At 40.9% G+C, this 15,939-nt stretch overlaps 3 protein-coding genes across 6 annotated transcripts in view; all 3 read right to left on the bottom strand.

The window, feature by feature from the left end:
• The window catches only part of LOC129745778 (zinc finger protein 135-like), a 146,282-nt gene that overhangs the window by 83,526 nt on the left and 46,817 nt on the right, over window positions 1-15,939 (bottom strand). The window lies entirely within an intron of this gene.
• On the bottom strand, window positions 2,388-3,458 carry LOC129745779 (ficolin-2-like). 2 transcript variants are annotated; one of them, XM_055739122.1, is made up of 3 exons: window positions 3,352-3,427; window positions 2,660-3,266; window positions 2,388-2,596 (listed from the first exon to the last, which is right to left on the bottom strand). In XM_055739122.1, the coding sequence occupies exons 2-3, from the start codon at window positions 3,244-3,246 to the stop codon at window positions 2,449-2,451; spliced, it is 735 nt and encodes a 244-aa protein (XP_055595097.1). In that variant the 5' UTR covers window positions 3,247-3,266; window positions 3,352-3,427; the 3' UTR covers window positions 2,388-2,448. The 2 variants fall into 2 exon arrangements, with proteins under 2 accessions (XP_055595097.1, XP_055595096.1); XM_055739121.1 differs by having other exon boundaries at window positions 2,660-3,458.
• On the bottom strand, window positions 13,483-14,484 carry LOC129745782 (microfibril-associated glycoprotein 4-like). The gene is made up of 2 exons (XM_055739124.1): window positions 13,891-14,484; window positions 13,483-13,821 (listed from the first exon to the last, which is right to left on the bottom strand). Exons 1-2 carry the CDS (start codon window positions 14,478-14,480, stop codon window positions 13,698-13,700), a joined length of 714 nt encoding a protein of 237 aa, XP_055595099.1. The 5' UTR covers window positions 14,481-14,484; the 3' UTR covers window positions 13,483-13,697.

Genomic DNA, 15,939 nt, shown 5'->3' with positions numbered 1-15,939 from the left:
CTTCAATAGATCAAATCTTAAAGATGTATGTATCTATAAAACTAAGGAACCAAGATAAGTGTGTATTTCCTTCGCGACGTTACGCTTATGTAAAACTGCTTATTAAGATTTGATTAAGTCTGACTAACGATTGATTTGAAGATTTTTAAAAAGATGATAAAGTTTTTGATTTAATTTGAAAAATCATTTGACACAGAAGAAAAGTTTAGTATATGTTATCAAAACTTTTTTTTTATGTCAGGGGTTTCAGCATTCTTTACAAATTGAATGAAGAAAAATCAATTTCATTTTATCACGCAGGGTTATTCGCCTCCTGGAAAAATGTGAATGAGCTAAACAGCTTTTATTTTCAATGAATTGCAATAATCGACAATTTTTTCATTCAAACTTTGAAAATATAGCAATTTTCAATACTCTTTATATAAAGTTGGTTTTAAAAGCTTCGAAAAAAAATCGGTATTTGTACTAACTTTTGAAGTTTTGATACCGAATACTGGTTTTTTCGAGCTTGAAAATACCAATTTTAATGTGGCATCACTGATCAAGAGTGTGATTGTCAACACATAAGGGTGAGCGAGAGCATTCACATCCGCTGATGAAGAGAATTCCCTTCTCCGGAAAAATCTATAGCGTATTGTGTTGAGGAGAAATCTGTTGATGTAACGGAAATTTCGCTGATGTCTTTTTTTTTGGTACTCGCTCCACATTTTTACAGGCATATTTTCAAAAATCAGGGAAATTCAATGGCCTGTCAGGTTGTCAGACTGAGCCTCGAAAAATCAGGCAAATCCTGAAAAATCAGGCACATGGCCATCTATGGTTGTCAGCGACAATATGTTCCAGTTCTCTCATTGGTCATTATTACTCAATTCCCATCTGATTTTTAACCATCTGGATGCACTGCTGGTTGCATAGAGAACATGACGATGATTTTTTCACTTGAAGCCTGCGCGGGAGCAAAATCATTTTAATTTTACAAACATGGCTGGCTTTGACCACATCCGATTTAAACTGACTTCAGGCGACATTTTATACGATCCTTTTGGAAATGCGATTCGCACCACCATTGTTAACGACTTAATTCATCATTTCTGGTACGATTTCATGTTTGCTGGGGAGTATCCGAGTACTACGAATAAGGTTGAACTTTGACGCAGAAAATTTTATAACAAAAAGAATAAGTCGTTGATGGGAAATGTCCACGTAGTAGTGCGACTTTCTTCGGCAACTATCGTTTGACTCTAAGTACAAGTTTTGTTTAAAAAAATATAAGTTAGATAGAGTTCGTGATAACTTAAATGTAAAATTAAGTTCAAGCTTCTGTATGGCAGGGCCAACCAAACGTCAGTATAAAACATAGAAATTATAACAGCAAACAGCGCTCCTAGTTGGATTGTTTGTCCTGAAACAGATGAGGTTCTTTGTTTTCATTCAATTCCGTCCAAGCCAACAACAGACCCGTGAAACTATGGCAAAATTTAATCCTATGCCATCTTTTTTTTCACCTCGCCACTCTCCCATCCACAATGATGATTACGAATCGCCAATAGGTAGGCCTAGGCCTAGTGCCGATACGAGAGAACCGAACTGAACCGATAATCAAACATTGTTTTATTGGCCCCGCTAAGCATACAATTTCGAGGCAGCTTTTTGGTGCAATTTGTTTTCTCAATGATTGATTGGATTATCCCTTCCGCGTGCGCGTGTTTCCCCAAAAATTTCCCTACCATCGAGGGTTCTAAACTTTTCTATTTCACATCGACGTTGAGGAAAGTCTGGTGGGGAAACGGGGAGGTTTCATAGAAAATGCGTTCGACGATGCACGAAAACTGACAAACATGAAAACTTTATTGTGAAACGCACATATATTCACTGCTGCTGCCGGCCTTTTTATTGGCAACAAATGTGTTTTTCCGATAGATTACCGATCAGCTTTTTTTCCTGCTTCGTCAGTCTCTCTCTCTTCACTTACAAAAGGCAATTGTAATCCAAACTAGCGCGTAACGAACGCGTAAATTGCACTCACGGAAAGCGTTTCTACATTATCGCAATGGAAGTTGAGAAAAAAAACTCGAATGGGGATCAAATGGGAATTCAGCTGCAGGTAAAACTGCTAACGTGCAATTTGGTTGAATGAAATTTCAAAGTTTAATGCCATGCAGAAGTTTATGAAACTACGCACTGCAACGTTTTTCTCGTTAGCTCGTTCTTTTTTTATATTCTTGCACAGGGGATGGTTTGGCCGATGTAAAATTGCTATTTGGAGTTTTTATTCCCTTACGCAGAAAAGTTTGATTGAATATAACCCCTGCCCGAATAAATAGGAATTTTTTAGGTAAAGCTTAATTGAGCAAAAAGGATTTTGGATAAAGAAAAAGTTTGAAACAAAAAAAAAAAAACTTTGTTGAATTTATTATTGTAAAAGGATATACCGTCAATGAGCTTATTCTAAAAATGGTCGATGTGCGTCGCTTCAATTGGACGAATCATCATTCGAGAGGCTTTAAGCGAATAACCTGGTCCTCTAAATTTTTCCCAGCACATCATCTTCCAATCGGGTGAAGAGGCACCTTTCAGATATAATCCGTTCAAGTGGCTAAAATTGGATCGGAAGTTATGTTATTTCTTAGACCTATCTACGTAGAAGATTAGAGCTTACCTTTTATAACATCCGTTATGTCCGTACCAGTAAGCACCTTCATACACGACGGGACAGTTTAAATTTTTATCAACAACGTTATCATAGGTCTGGAAAAAGCCGGTTAGCGAGTATCTAAGTGAATCTCCAGCATCACCAGAGAATGTGCCCAAACTTCTTAGCCGATATCTATCCGCTGGACCTGCGACCAGGAACTCACTGTATTTCGCAACCGCCTTGACACCGTCGAAGTCCTCCAGCACCACATGCAGTTCATTTTTTTGGGCATAAGTCAGCTCGTGAATCCGATCAAGTCCGAGCCAAAACTCTCCGCGCCAATCGCCAAACCCATTGGCGTAGGAGTTCCAATCGCGGTAGAAGTCAGTAGAACCGTCAAACCGGTTCTGAATGACGGCCCAGCCACCACCCTGGTACTTCTGGTCACAATAAACTTCAATCGGCTTACCGAATCCATACTGCGGTTGAACCGTGTACACCCCAGATGTGGCCGATTTAACCTCGGCACATGAACGGGGAATCCCTTGATCCAGCCCCTGCACTGGTACCAAAATCACAACCAAAGACACTGTTAAATGAAGTACTTTCATTGTGGATAGTCGAGTCAAGTCTAAAATTTTGAATCAGCATCAGCTGGACGAAACCCCAACAAGATTCCAACTTTATGCAAAAAGTAAACTGATAAGATCGCTTACAAGGACTGTACCCGAAAAAAATGTGATATTATTTATTTGTTGAACGATTATGAGCGCGATGAAGAATATTTGAGTCACTTTGAATGAAACTACCTCAAACCAAGGATGGTCGAAATCTACTCGTTTAGTCAATCCCAACACACTCTTTAACGATTCGCAAGCGCTCTTTTGGATCTCTCGAATCTTTGTCTGAACCTGACGCTGAGGCAGAGAAAGAAACGTTGATCGAATCTGCCTGTACGTGCTGCTGATTTTAAACCTTGTGCATTGTGCACTCGCGTATGTGTCATACTATTTGACACATTCGGTTCTTATGATGATACTATGATACATCGGTTCTTCCTGGCTACGGACCCAATGGCTTCGTATGAGCTGTTATGGAGTGAATGTTTTGTGTTGATGTAGGTATATTGTGGAAGAACGAGTCAATCAGGTGGGCTTGTTTACTTACAGGTATTCCGGCATCCGTGTATATACCTGGCCAGCTGGCAACTGATTTAAAAAATTTATTATATAGTCAGTTATCATAGGAAACACATCTTATCTGTCGGCCACTTATGGGATTCGAACCCAAAAGTTTTCTTGCCGATACCGGGAATCGAACCCAGTACGCCTGGCATACCAAAACCAGACACGCGTCAGCCTATCCGCTAGACCACATCAGCGCTCCTTCTTGAATTTTGTATCAAAGAGCCAGAAAGTAAAAACTTAAAGATTGAGGCGGACCCAGTGCAGTTGATACGATATTAGTTTCATTTTGCTAGATCATAATTTTAATGCCATTTCATATGGATAAAGTTCTAAATGAAACAAAAGAAAAATACCAATAACTCATCAACAGTTCTAATCTTCTTCAATATAAGTTTCTTCCAGCAAAACTGAAGGCGTGTGGTCTGGTCATGCTTCATGCGCTTCACATGGTGTTGCCACGGCACTGAGAGGGTGAAAATAGGGGGAACAAGAAACCCATCTTGTGACAGATTACATTTTTTGACAGTTTGATAGATAGAGAGGTGAGGGAGAAAAGAAAAAAGAGAAAGAAGAAAAGTTGGAAAAAGGAGGAGTTTTGGAAAAAACGTGCTCAAGTTAGTTGGTAGCCTATAAAAGTTTCTTGTGATTTTATGTCGAGCTGCGGGAAGTATTATTATACTGGCGCGAACCGAAGCGTACATTGTAGTGAGCCGATACAATTGTAATACGGATAACTGTAAGTCTCTTCGATATCCTCTTAATAAGATACAGAAAATTTACTGAAATATGTTCCGTTTAGGCCGAGTGAAAATTCGTACCCGGATTGTCCCGGATCTTTGTATCGTGGCTAGCTGCTTATTTGTGTTTAGTTCAGGACAGGTCTAGCAACTGTAAGTAGCCGAATTTTTTGTAAAAAAACCAAAAACTCACTCCATATTGATCCAACAGAAAAGCATCGCCAAATTAGGTGAAGGATCTCGGCCATACTCGTTTGGCAAGTTTTGTAAGACTTATTTGTAAGTTATTTTTTCGTTTAATTCCAAACTGTATAATGATTAACACATTCAATAAACTTGCAGTTGAGTCTCGTTGGAATAACGGACTACAAAAACCTACACATGAAGAAACTCAACGTCAACTAATGTTTGTTACAAAATAAAAAAAAACCCCACGCATGGTTTCGTTTGATAACGGAACAAAAATCCCCTCATCAAAAGAAGTGCAGCTTGAAGCGTCAAAAAAGATCAGTGAAATTATCGGCGCAGCAATCAACCAGCTTGCAGAAAGTAGTGTTCAAAAATTTAGGGGGACGTATCATAGGACAGTTTGAAAAAAAGGTTGTAAGCATGTTAAAAAAATATTCATTTCAACTTTTTTCCTTCAATAAAACAAAGAGACAAAAGAGACAAAACAAAAGGAAAACCTTCAACGGACATTTTTGTGTACGGACAGCAGAATACTCAAGAGAAAACATTTTAGAAGAGCGAGATACAAACGATTTTGCAACAAAACGCTCAGCACATGAACCTGAAAACCCGAACCATGATGAAATCTAGACATGGTGGTCTCACTTTGGCAAAAAGTAGACGAGGGTTGGATGCGGAGGAGGGGGCGAAACGCAGCCGAAATTTGACAGCCGGCTGTTTGGCTGGCTAGCTGGGATGCCAGGTGCTCTGATTTTTTGTAAAACACCAAGTTTTGCCAATCATCAAGATATTGCTTAGACAAAGATTTCGCCTTGATTTTTGCAAATATAATTCATAGAATCGAAACAAAATCTTCCTGCTGAGTTCCGGGCTGGTAAGCAAAGCTGGAAGAGATTGGAATTATGAACGACGGTGCCAGCTTTGTCGGTAGCGGTGAGTAACATTAATTTTGCATTATTTATGACAAATTTATGCTTATTCAACACTTTTTTCTTTCAAGAGCTATCTAGAAGCAGCAGAAAGTCATCGAATCGGATGGTAACATGGCGAGGCGTTACATTCCATCGTCCGGGAAGCGGCTGGCCCTCCTGCATGAACATCCGATCTTCATCGAGATGAAAAAGCTGCTTCAGGAGGACCCCCGTCTGTTGCCATCGCTACTCTAGAAGATCCAATCGAGTAATCCGGATCTGATGGGTAGCATTTGGGAAAACCAGATGAAGTTTTTGGCACTTTTGAACGAGGGAACCGATGAGCTGAAATAGGAAAATAGGCGCAACGTTAGGCGCCTGGGCAGCATGACGATAAGTCCGATGAGTGGGTTGGGGAATCAGTTCGATCCACTGCCGACTGTTGATTGTCCGAAATGGATTGAGCCCCTGAAGGCTGCAGGTGATGCTGTCTAATTGCTAGTCATCCTCGAGTGCAGCAAAGCTCCAGCTCAGCGCTGCTCGTGGGTGGTGGTGAAGGTAGATTAACTGAATATGTTAATATTAAAAAAAAGGCTTAAGCTGTATTTACATGGTGCAAAAGTTATTTGAAAATAAAATTTCGAATCATAAAATCGTTTATCATTTAATCATGAAAATTATCAATAGCAGAATTCATAGCATTCTTTTAGCAGAACTGATTTATTTTAATTTTCATCCTACACTTTTCGATTGGAGGGAAACAAAATAGCTCTTTGGATAAGGTAACAAGAATAAAAGCCAAGCAACATCCGGTTTAGGGTTTTGGTTGTTTGTTCCACCCCTTAAGATCCTTTTTATCATAACGGTCAATGAAAAGTTTTTCTTTTTCAGAACATACGGAAAGACCGAACTGTATTGTAATTTTATTAAAAAAAAAGTGTTTAGAATACAAATAAATTCATTGAATATACTCATATCATTGCTTTATTTCCGAAAACTCAATTTAAATATAATTAAATAAACTAAACCTCAGTACGGTTTTAAATCTGTTGATCTTTCGTTTACGATTAGCTTGTGCACATACACACACTTTTTTGCCATCTGATTTTTTATCTCTAACACCTGGCATCCCTGGACCCCTTTTTTCGTAAACACTACAGCCAGCTGTCAAAACTTTTTTAAATATGGCTGAATGGCGATTTGTCATATGAGATCACCATCCTAGACACATCATGTGTCAAACAAACCACATCTATCTCTCTCTTCCTCGTTCGCACGGATCCAACTTCCTCGCGTACGGTATACGGTAGAATAAACGTCAGTCCAATGCCAGAGCGGCAACGGTAAACAAGTAATAGTTTTCGTCCTTAGTAATCCGGTTAGTGTTTAATTCGGTAACATAGTAACCAGAGATTTCCCAATAAATCGGAAACGGGTATTTTACATTGGCGATCCAGCCAGGAGGCTTAAATTGATTTAATAAAAGAGGAAATCTCCGGTTACTGAAAAAAAAAAAACAAAATGACGACCATTGCTGAAGAAGCCACATTTAGACAAAGTATTTTCAACTTGCTTTGCACGACCACAAGAAGCCATTTTAATTTAGGTTCAGTTTTGCAAGAAAAGTGTGTAATAAATTAGTCATATGCCGTGAAGTGTGATTAGGATACGTGAGTTTACTTTATTCCGCAAAGTTGAACTTTCTGGTGGTACGTACGAACCACGCGTCACCTAAAGTGAAATTACCCGTCAAGGACTTCGGTCCAGTCAGGATTTCGGTCCGGTCAGGACTTCGGTCCAGTCAAGGCAAAGTTACCAGTTAAGGACTTCGGTCCAGTCAGGATTTCGGTCCAGTTGGGACTTCGGGCCAGTTAGGACTTCGGTCCAGCCAAGGCAAAGTTGCCAGTTTAGGAATTCGGTCCAGTTAGGACTTCGGTCCAGTTGGGACGTCGCGTCGGTCCAGTTAGGACTTCGGTCCAGCCAAGGCAAAGTTGCCAGTTTAGGACTTCGGTCCAGTTAGGACTTCGGTCCAGTCAGGACTTCGGTCCAGTCAAGGCAAAGTTGCCAGTTAAGGACTTCGGTCCAGTCAGGACTTCGGTCCAGTTGGGACTTCGGTCCAGTTGGGACTTCGGTCCAGTTAGGACTTCGGTCCAGTTGGGACTTCGGTCCAGTTGGGACTTCGGTCCAACCAAGGCAAAGTTGCCAGTTTAGGGCTCCGGTTCAGACAAGGTGAAGTTGCCAGTTGAGGACTTCAGCTCAGTGATGGTGAACAGAATTAGAACAGTGATTAGAAACTTCGGTTCAGTTTCGGAGGAAATCACAAGTTGAGTAACGGTCCAGCTTTGAGGAGGGACGCTGGTTTAGGACTTTCGTTCGTGGGAGTGTGATTATGCATGTTTCGTGCTGTTTGCCAAAGTGTGCGCAAAGACGTTTCTCGAGATAATCCATCAACGAATCGCCTCCAATACCCACGTTTCTTGGCCCTGATCAAGTAACGTTGGAACTTCTCTGGCAATCCGGTTCTGCGAAACTCGACAAACGCCTTGCGCTTTTCATTTCCCGCGCGAGAACACTCACCGTCCCACCACGGAGTAGGAGGTCTTTTCAGGATCGTCGAGTTTTCGTTTCTAATGACCTGTGCCCCGATTGCACAGTCCACAATCGTCCCGGAGATGAAACCATACTCTGCCTCCGGAGGCAGCTCATCCGTTGAGTCGATGGCTTCAATTATACCCGATGCATACTTTTTCCAATCTATATTCCTTGTGAGGTCATAAGGAGTATTGATTTCTTCGGGTGGACTACGACCACTGGTGATAGAAATATGGATAGGCAAATGATCGCTTCCCTGAGGGACGTACAATCCAAGCTCAGAGAAGAAGAAGCTAAAGAAAGGTCTAGAATACTATGCTGGGATTGGGATCCATTAATTCGAGTCACTTCCCCATTGTTTAAGACAGTCATGTTTAAGTCGTCGCACAGCTCATAAATAATGTTAGCACGTTCATCATCACGTGAGCTACCCCAGCCCACGCCATGGGAGTTAAAATCTCCCAGAACAAGCCGGGGTTCTGGAAGAAGTGAAATAATATTCGCCAATTGGCTCCGGCTCACGCTTGAAGATGGCGGAATATAAACCGAGGCTAGACAAAGGTCTTGACCTTTTATTCTAGCTTGGCAACTAACGACTTCAATACCTTCAGATGGTTGTAGTGGAATACGATAGAAAGAGTGGCATTTCTTGATCCCCAAAAGAACGCCACCCCCTCTTTGACCAGCACGATCCAGGCGAATTATGTTGTTGCTATGGAAGGTGAAATCTACATTTGGAGAGAGCCAAGTTCCGCATAAGGCGAACAGATCACAATTCAAATTGTGTAACAATATTTTAAATGGGTCTAATTTTGGTAAAATACTTCTGCAGTTCCATTGCAATACAGAAACAATTTCTCTCCCCTCATTGGATGAATTATCCATCGAAAGAAATTGCTTCTGCGATGGGGGTCATAGTGAGAGCTTTCTTTTTCAAGAATTCTCTCAAAAGGGGTACAAACCTATTAACCATAGTCCTCCATCCTGCTGGTACACTGAAAAAGTCCAGGATGAACGTAACAATGTCCGAGAATTTCATCTTACCATCAGCCGAAAAGCTGGGAAGACCATTTGACGATGGATCAGATGCAGTTTCTCTGGGAATTGTTGCATTCCTGTTAGCTACTGATGGGCCTGGATTCTGAAGGAAAGCCTGGGGTTTTGACTTCCCAGAAAGTGGAGGGAAGTCCTTCGGGGACGGATTAAAATCCGGAGGACTTTGAATAGTAGGGCTAGAATTACTATTTCCACTCTGAGGATTTCTTTTAGTATTAACACGTTCGTCGCCATGTCACCCATATATGGGTGACGGCTCTCTTAAGCAAGGTTGCCGCTCAGTTCTGCCACGCGTTGTAAATCTGAAGCTCTCTCGCTTTACTTTCATGCTCTGAGATTTTTTTTGGGCGACGAACGTGTTAAGTTTGCTGGCAGCTACTCTGGTTTGTGTTTAAGAGATACGTTTCCTTTTTGGAGCCTGTGAAACATTATTTTTTGAAAATGGCCCAGTTGATGTTCCTTCACATGGATCCTCCCCTTCGGATTCAAAGTCACTCAGAAGGTCAAACTGGTTCTCTGAGACGATTGGCAAAGACTTCAGAACCATGTCTCTATAGGACATTTTTTCACGATTTTTCAAAGAAGTCTTGATTTTTTCCCGGCGCGATATGTACTTCGGACACGCCGAGAGAGCATGAGAGGCTTCACCAGTGCAATACAAGCACCTGCTTGCTGCTTGTATTGTACACGAAGCTTCCTCATGCTTCTCCCCGCACTTAGATCAGCGTGCCTGAATGCAGTGATTTGCCTGGATCCTTTTATGATGAGGATGGGTACTGTTACCCTGAACACTGCGTTAGGTTGGCTGTGATATAAATGATGTGTCGGGTCGGAGGTTCTCTTAAGACTAACTTTTATTATTAATTCCTCTTTACACTAGAGCGGTGACCGACCGAACATGGTACAGTCCGAAAGTGAGGAGTCAGCATCTTGCGCTGAGCCCTCACATTGGACTTTGGTCGATATACAGTTTGTTTATGCTTTGCGTGCATAAACGAACTGTAACATTGATACAACAATGTTGCGGATCCACCACAGCAGCAGTAGGCGGCCGTATGATCCAACTGCCTGCACTTCTGGCAGAACATGACCGAAGGCACATAAAGTCTCACAGTTAGACGAACCTTCCCGATCGCAACGTAATCAGGAAGTGCAGTGCCGGAAAAGGTAACCCGAAAAGAGTTCGACAGGGAAAACTTCAGTTTTTCCCCCTCGCCAGATGCTGATTTTAGTTGACGTGCATCCAACACCTTGACCGTTGGAAGAGCAGGATCCTAGAAGCGGCCAACCCCTGATTCCATTAGGTCATCGACGGTCAAACCCTCTTCGGTTACCACTCCGACGATTTCCACGTCACGAGCGGGAACGTAAACGCGGTACTCGATCGTAAACCTCTCGTCACAAGCAATGGCGTTTGCACTACCACCAGCCATGCTTCCGAAAATCAATCATTTTCACTGAGCCATGCTTGATTACATTCAGAGCCAAAAAATCAAAGCAGTCAAATTTTCCTTCTTCAACCAAATCATACAAACAATCATGCATGACAACGACGCTTCTGTATTTGAAACACTTTTGCGATACATGATGAGGTAAAAAAGGACGCAGACTATCAGCAACGAACGTCTCGATGCTGATTTCCTTCCCCTAACGACTTTCAACCTTTAGGATCATAACTGATATGTATCAGTTCTGAGCGATCTATGTAGGCTATCAGATGATTTTTTATTTTTCGTTTTGCCTAGAAGGACAAAATCATGACTAGGTAACCGCAATGAACTGTCCAGCATGTGCTACAGCTTTTTTGAACATGTGGTCCTGGTATTTATTCAGATTTTTCCTTTTGAAACATTAATGATCGTCTATCAATAACGAGCATTATCAACAATGATGCGAGGATAGACGTTCGGGAATGATTGAGGGAGCGACGTTCAAAATGTATCACCAAGTATGTCGATCACCGTAGATTGGCCACGTGACGAATAGCAACGGTAGCCTCCGGTGGGGCATGGTATATCTTCTTGTATCAAGTTAGTGTTGATTTTCGACATATATTCAATGGGTACTTTTACCACGTGCGTATCACAGCACTCGGAGGTAGCATCATTCTAGCTAGAAACCATTCCTGATTGCTTTTCTTGAGCGATTTTCCGACCACTGCCACCAGCCTTACAAGCTCCCTTGATGGAATTCTGCGCTACAAAAGAGCCGTAACTTAGTTCGTAAAGCACGTAAACACTACTTTTGAGAGCGCACGAATCAAATCAAATCAACGCTCTCAAGACTAGAGATTGAGTATAAGACTACGTTGTCTATGATTGTTTTATAATACAAACAGATACTGCACTACGCCTGACTGCAGGTAATGTTAACATAGTATATAAGTCTTTTACGAAAAATAAGCTTCAATCATTCATCCTACGTAACTTGGTGCGGCGATATACCGTTTGTGTTTTCTTTCATAGTAAACTAGTCCGATGCCCCCTGATCAACAGGAGAAATGTTAGTCATCGAACGCAACGTGAAACACGATCTTTCGACATTCTGGAAACACATCAACAGCTGGCGCTTTACTAACTGCATCTCATCGTCTGTGACGCTTAGAGGACGCACGTCGGAAAGTATCGAATGGTCAGCTAAGTTGTTTGCTGTTTTTTTAGCAGCGTGCATAGCTCGTTCACCCCTGTTTGTGCTAATGTCTCCTTTGGAACACTGCTTAACTAAAACATCAGTTTTCCACAACCCGTTTTCACTAACCAAGAAGTTCTAAAAGGGCTGAATTCTTTGGATCCCTCGGAAGGCCCTGGGCCTGATGGGATTCCAACGTTCGCTAGATTCAAAAATAGCTGTTTCGCTTGCTACACTGCGCATCATGATTTTTAATCGATCGATCTCGGAAGGTCTTTTCCCACTGTTTGGAAAGTTGCATCTATCTAACCGATCCATACGTCAGGAAATGCTCATCGTGTGGAGAATTACAGGCCAATTTCAATTTTTTTTGTGCTGTTTTTCCAATGTGCTGGAAGTTCTCATATATGAAAGAATATACTCAGCAACTGCTCCGCAACTCACCTAGGTCCAGCACGGGTTCATCAAGAAACGATCAGATCAAATCTAATGATCTACCATTTATATACTGCAACAGGCAAGAAACTGCAAGTATCGATATACATATACTGCCGGCCAAAAGTTTGGGATCACCCGCTAAAAACATGCAAATTTTGATCGTTCATATCTGATCGTTGATCCGTCTTAGGACGTATTGCAAATCTTCTGATCTCATTTGAAAGATAATAAGCAATAGCTATTTTGGAGGTATTTTGTCCACAAATAATGTTTTAATTTTGCACCTAAAACTTAACCTAAAGTTAGAACATTTCCAAAAATCGCACTCAATATTCAAAGCCAATCATCTCGCGATAGGGTGAACCAAATTTAAAAATTGAAGTTGCATTAGAATCCTTATTCTATACTTCTCAAAACACAATCAAAAAATTTTGTGCAAAAATTTTACAATGTACTATTAATTAATAAAATAGACACTTAAGTTATCGTCCAAAAGTTTGAGATCACCCCTAGTATGGTGTATCGGCCAAAAGTTTGGGATCATTCTTTTAAAAACATGCAAATTTATCTCATTCATATCTTTCTCTTCTAACATCGTATTGCAGATCTGAGGGTGCATTTGAAAGCTTAGGAATTGTTTTTTTTTTTTAATAAATTCATTAAAAAATTATAGTAGTCATCTTTCAAATGAGATCATAATATTTGCAATATGTCCTAAGACGGCTGAGATATGAACGATCAAAATTTGCATGTTTTTTAGCATGTGATCCCAAACTTTTGGCCGGCAGATTGCGAGTCAATGTGACAAAATCAAATCGCACAACACTGTCAATAGCCGCTCAAATTTATGCTGAGAATCCAATGGGTGTTATGTGTAAATACTAAAGTTGATTATTCAATATTTGGGTAATTAAATATCTAGCTTTTCTGTCACACTGAGTTGGTATTATCGCTAAATTATGCATTCAGTGATTTATAGACTATAGTAGGTAAGAACACTATATATTGAACAGCATCTTTGAAGTTCAACGTATTTGTGGCCAATAAATAATAACGAAAGGTTTTTTCGGATGAAATTTTAATAGCACAGCTTAAGTTTGTTTCTCAGCTTCGAATAGATATATTTTTTCGCGAAAATATGTTTTAAAATCGGCATTTAAGGCTTTTTACTCCAAATTGCATTTGTCCCAATTATTGAACACAATGATTCAAATATATTGAACAGACAATGTTCTAATCATTGAACACGTAAACATTGAATATCATTGTATATATTTAGGGGTTTTGCGCTTGATAGTAGGTATGGTTTGCAGGGGCGACCTATTTAAATCGGACGAATCATCATTCGTGAAGCCTTCAGCGAGTATTTAGATCCTTTAAATCCTTCCCAGCACATCATCTTCCAGTGGAAGTCTTGAGCACCCTTCAGATACACTCCATTCAAGTGACTGAAAATTGTTCACAATTGTTATATTTAATGGCAATATAAAGGGTTTAAAGAACAGATTAACGCTCACCTTTTAAAACATCCATTTAGGCCATACCAGTAAGCACCTTCATAAACTACCGGACAGTCTATAGACAGTTTTGTGTTTGAAAACTTATCATAGGTCTGGAAAGGGCCGTTGAGCGAGAAGCTTAGTGAATCTCCAGCAGTTCCGGAGTACGTTCCTACACTTCTCAGCCGATAGCTATCCGATGGACCTGCCACTAGGAAGTCACTGTATTTGGCCACGGCCTTGACGTCACTGAAGTCCTCCAGCACCACATGAAGTTCATTTTTCTGGGAATATGTTAGCTCGTGAATCCTATCGAGTCCAAGCCAAAACTCCCCATGCCAATCGCCAAACCCATTGACATAGGAGTTCCAATCACGATAGAAATTGGTTGTACCGTTGAAACGATTCTGGAAGACAGTCCAACCACCACCAAGATACTCTTGGTCGCAATAAACCTCAAACGGTTTCCCAAATCCATTTGGCTGAATTGTGTAGACACCGGATTCGTAAGATTTCACGTCCGCGCATGATCGCACGGAACGGTGTTTCAGATCCTTGGTGGAAACTGATCCACCAAATACCAGAACTATTAAATAGATCACTTTCATTGTCGGTAGACGAAAAATGAATTGTTTTCGGTTGCAACAGAACAGCTTTTTATACTGTGTAGATTTACAAACACACTACACCCAAAATTCAGCCTCTGTGCCAATGGCGTGTAGTCAATTACATAGCATCATTGGTACAAGAAAATAACGCGACCGGTGCTGATTCGATTTGCTCCCACCGGCATTAACCTCCCAAGTCAACCGAATTGCGTATGTCTGAAAGAAACAAAATAAAAACGATTTCACGTCCCTCCCTATCGCATCATAAGACGAAGAAGGATGGAAACAAATACCGGCCAACACCAGGCAGCCAGCGAACCGAGCACTGTGCGTGTGAATGTAGCAAAAGCAACAACGAAAACATCCTTCTAATTCAATCCCTTCAATTCACCGGCAAACAACCACGGCCAAGCTGTGCGTGTGTATGCAGTAAAAGCAACAAAAAAAACATTGCTTCAATTCAATCAACCGGCAAACAACCACGGCTAAGCTGTGCGTTTGTATGTAGCAAAAGCAACAACAATAACATTCCTTCAATTCACCGGCCAAGCTGCCCGGCTTTAGCAGCTGTGTATATGTAGCGTGTGTATGTAATAGCAGGCAGTAAGCAAAGCACAGTTCTCATTCAATGGGTTTCCCTTTGCCTTCACTCCCGTTCCCTTTCCCGTTACCATCGCAAGACAAAGGACTACCTTGAAAGGCGGCCAAACGCCGGGAAGCCACCGTCGTGCGTTTTTTTTGTGATTGTTCGGCGGCAGAAAGCCTATGACAAATATCCCTCGTCCTGTATGGAGCTCAAATAGTACACTGGTTAGGATGACGGACTGGCAAGACGATCTAGTTGGTGATTTGAGTTCGACTCTCCCTACGGGCGCTGTATTTTATATTTTTATTTTCTTGTTTCTGGGATGAATTATCCAATAGGAAGGAAATCCCATAAAATGTTTTTCTTGTTTCGCTTCAATGTAGTGGTCATGCATCTTATTGGTTGGGAGCCGAGTCCTTATGCCAGTTAGGGGAACATGCCCTATTATGCGCCACCTAAGCGAATCGCTGATTTTCTATGTATTCCACGTACAAATTGTGTTGAAAATGGGTGCAATCGTTGAAGAAAAGTGTTTTCTACAAATGCCTATGATATTTTATTACTCAAATTGCTATAGTTGCTTCAAAAACTTGATTTTTAAAAACCATATTCAAAGCCACAGAACAAAACTGTGTTGCAAATACGCGCCGCTGTGTATTCAATATGCGCCTAACAGCCGAACACACCCGAAAGCAGCCGAAGACCAAAAACACACCAATACTAACAGACACTTTGACTGAAAAGAAAATCAAAGTGGACTATTCAAAATTTTGAAAAAAATGAAAAGTAGATTTTTTGGGCTGAATTAACACTCAAAATATGGTTTTAGACTTTTTGTTCATTTTCAATGAAAATTGGCCTTTTTGAAAAATT

Source organism: Uranotaenia lowii, chromosome 2, assembly GCF_029784155.1.
Source record: "Uranotaenia lowii strain MFRU-FL chromosome 2, ASM2978415v1, whole genome shotgun sequence".
NCBI classification, from domain to species: Eukaryota; Metazoa; Arthropoda; class Insecta; order Diptera; family Culicidae; genus Uranotaenia; species Uranotaenia lowii.
The sequence above is the reverse complement of the archived record's forward strand: the minus strand, read 5'-3'. Positions and strand labels throughout refer to the sequence as shown.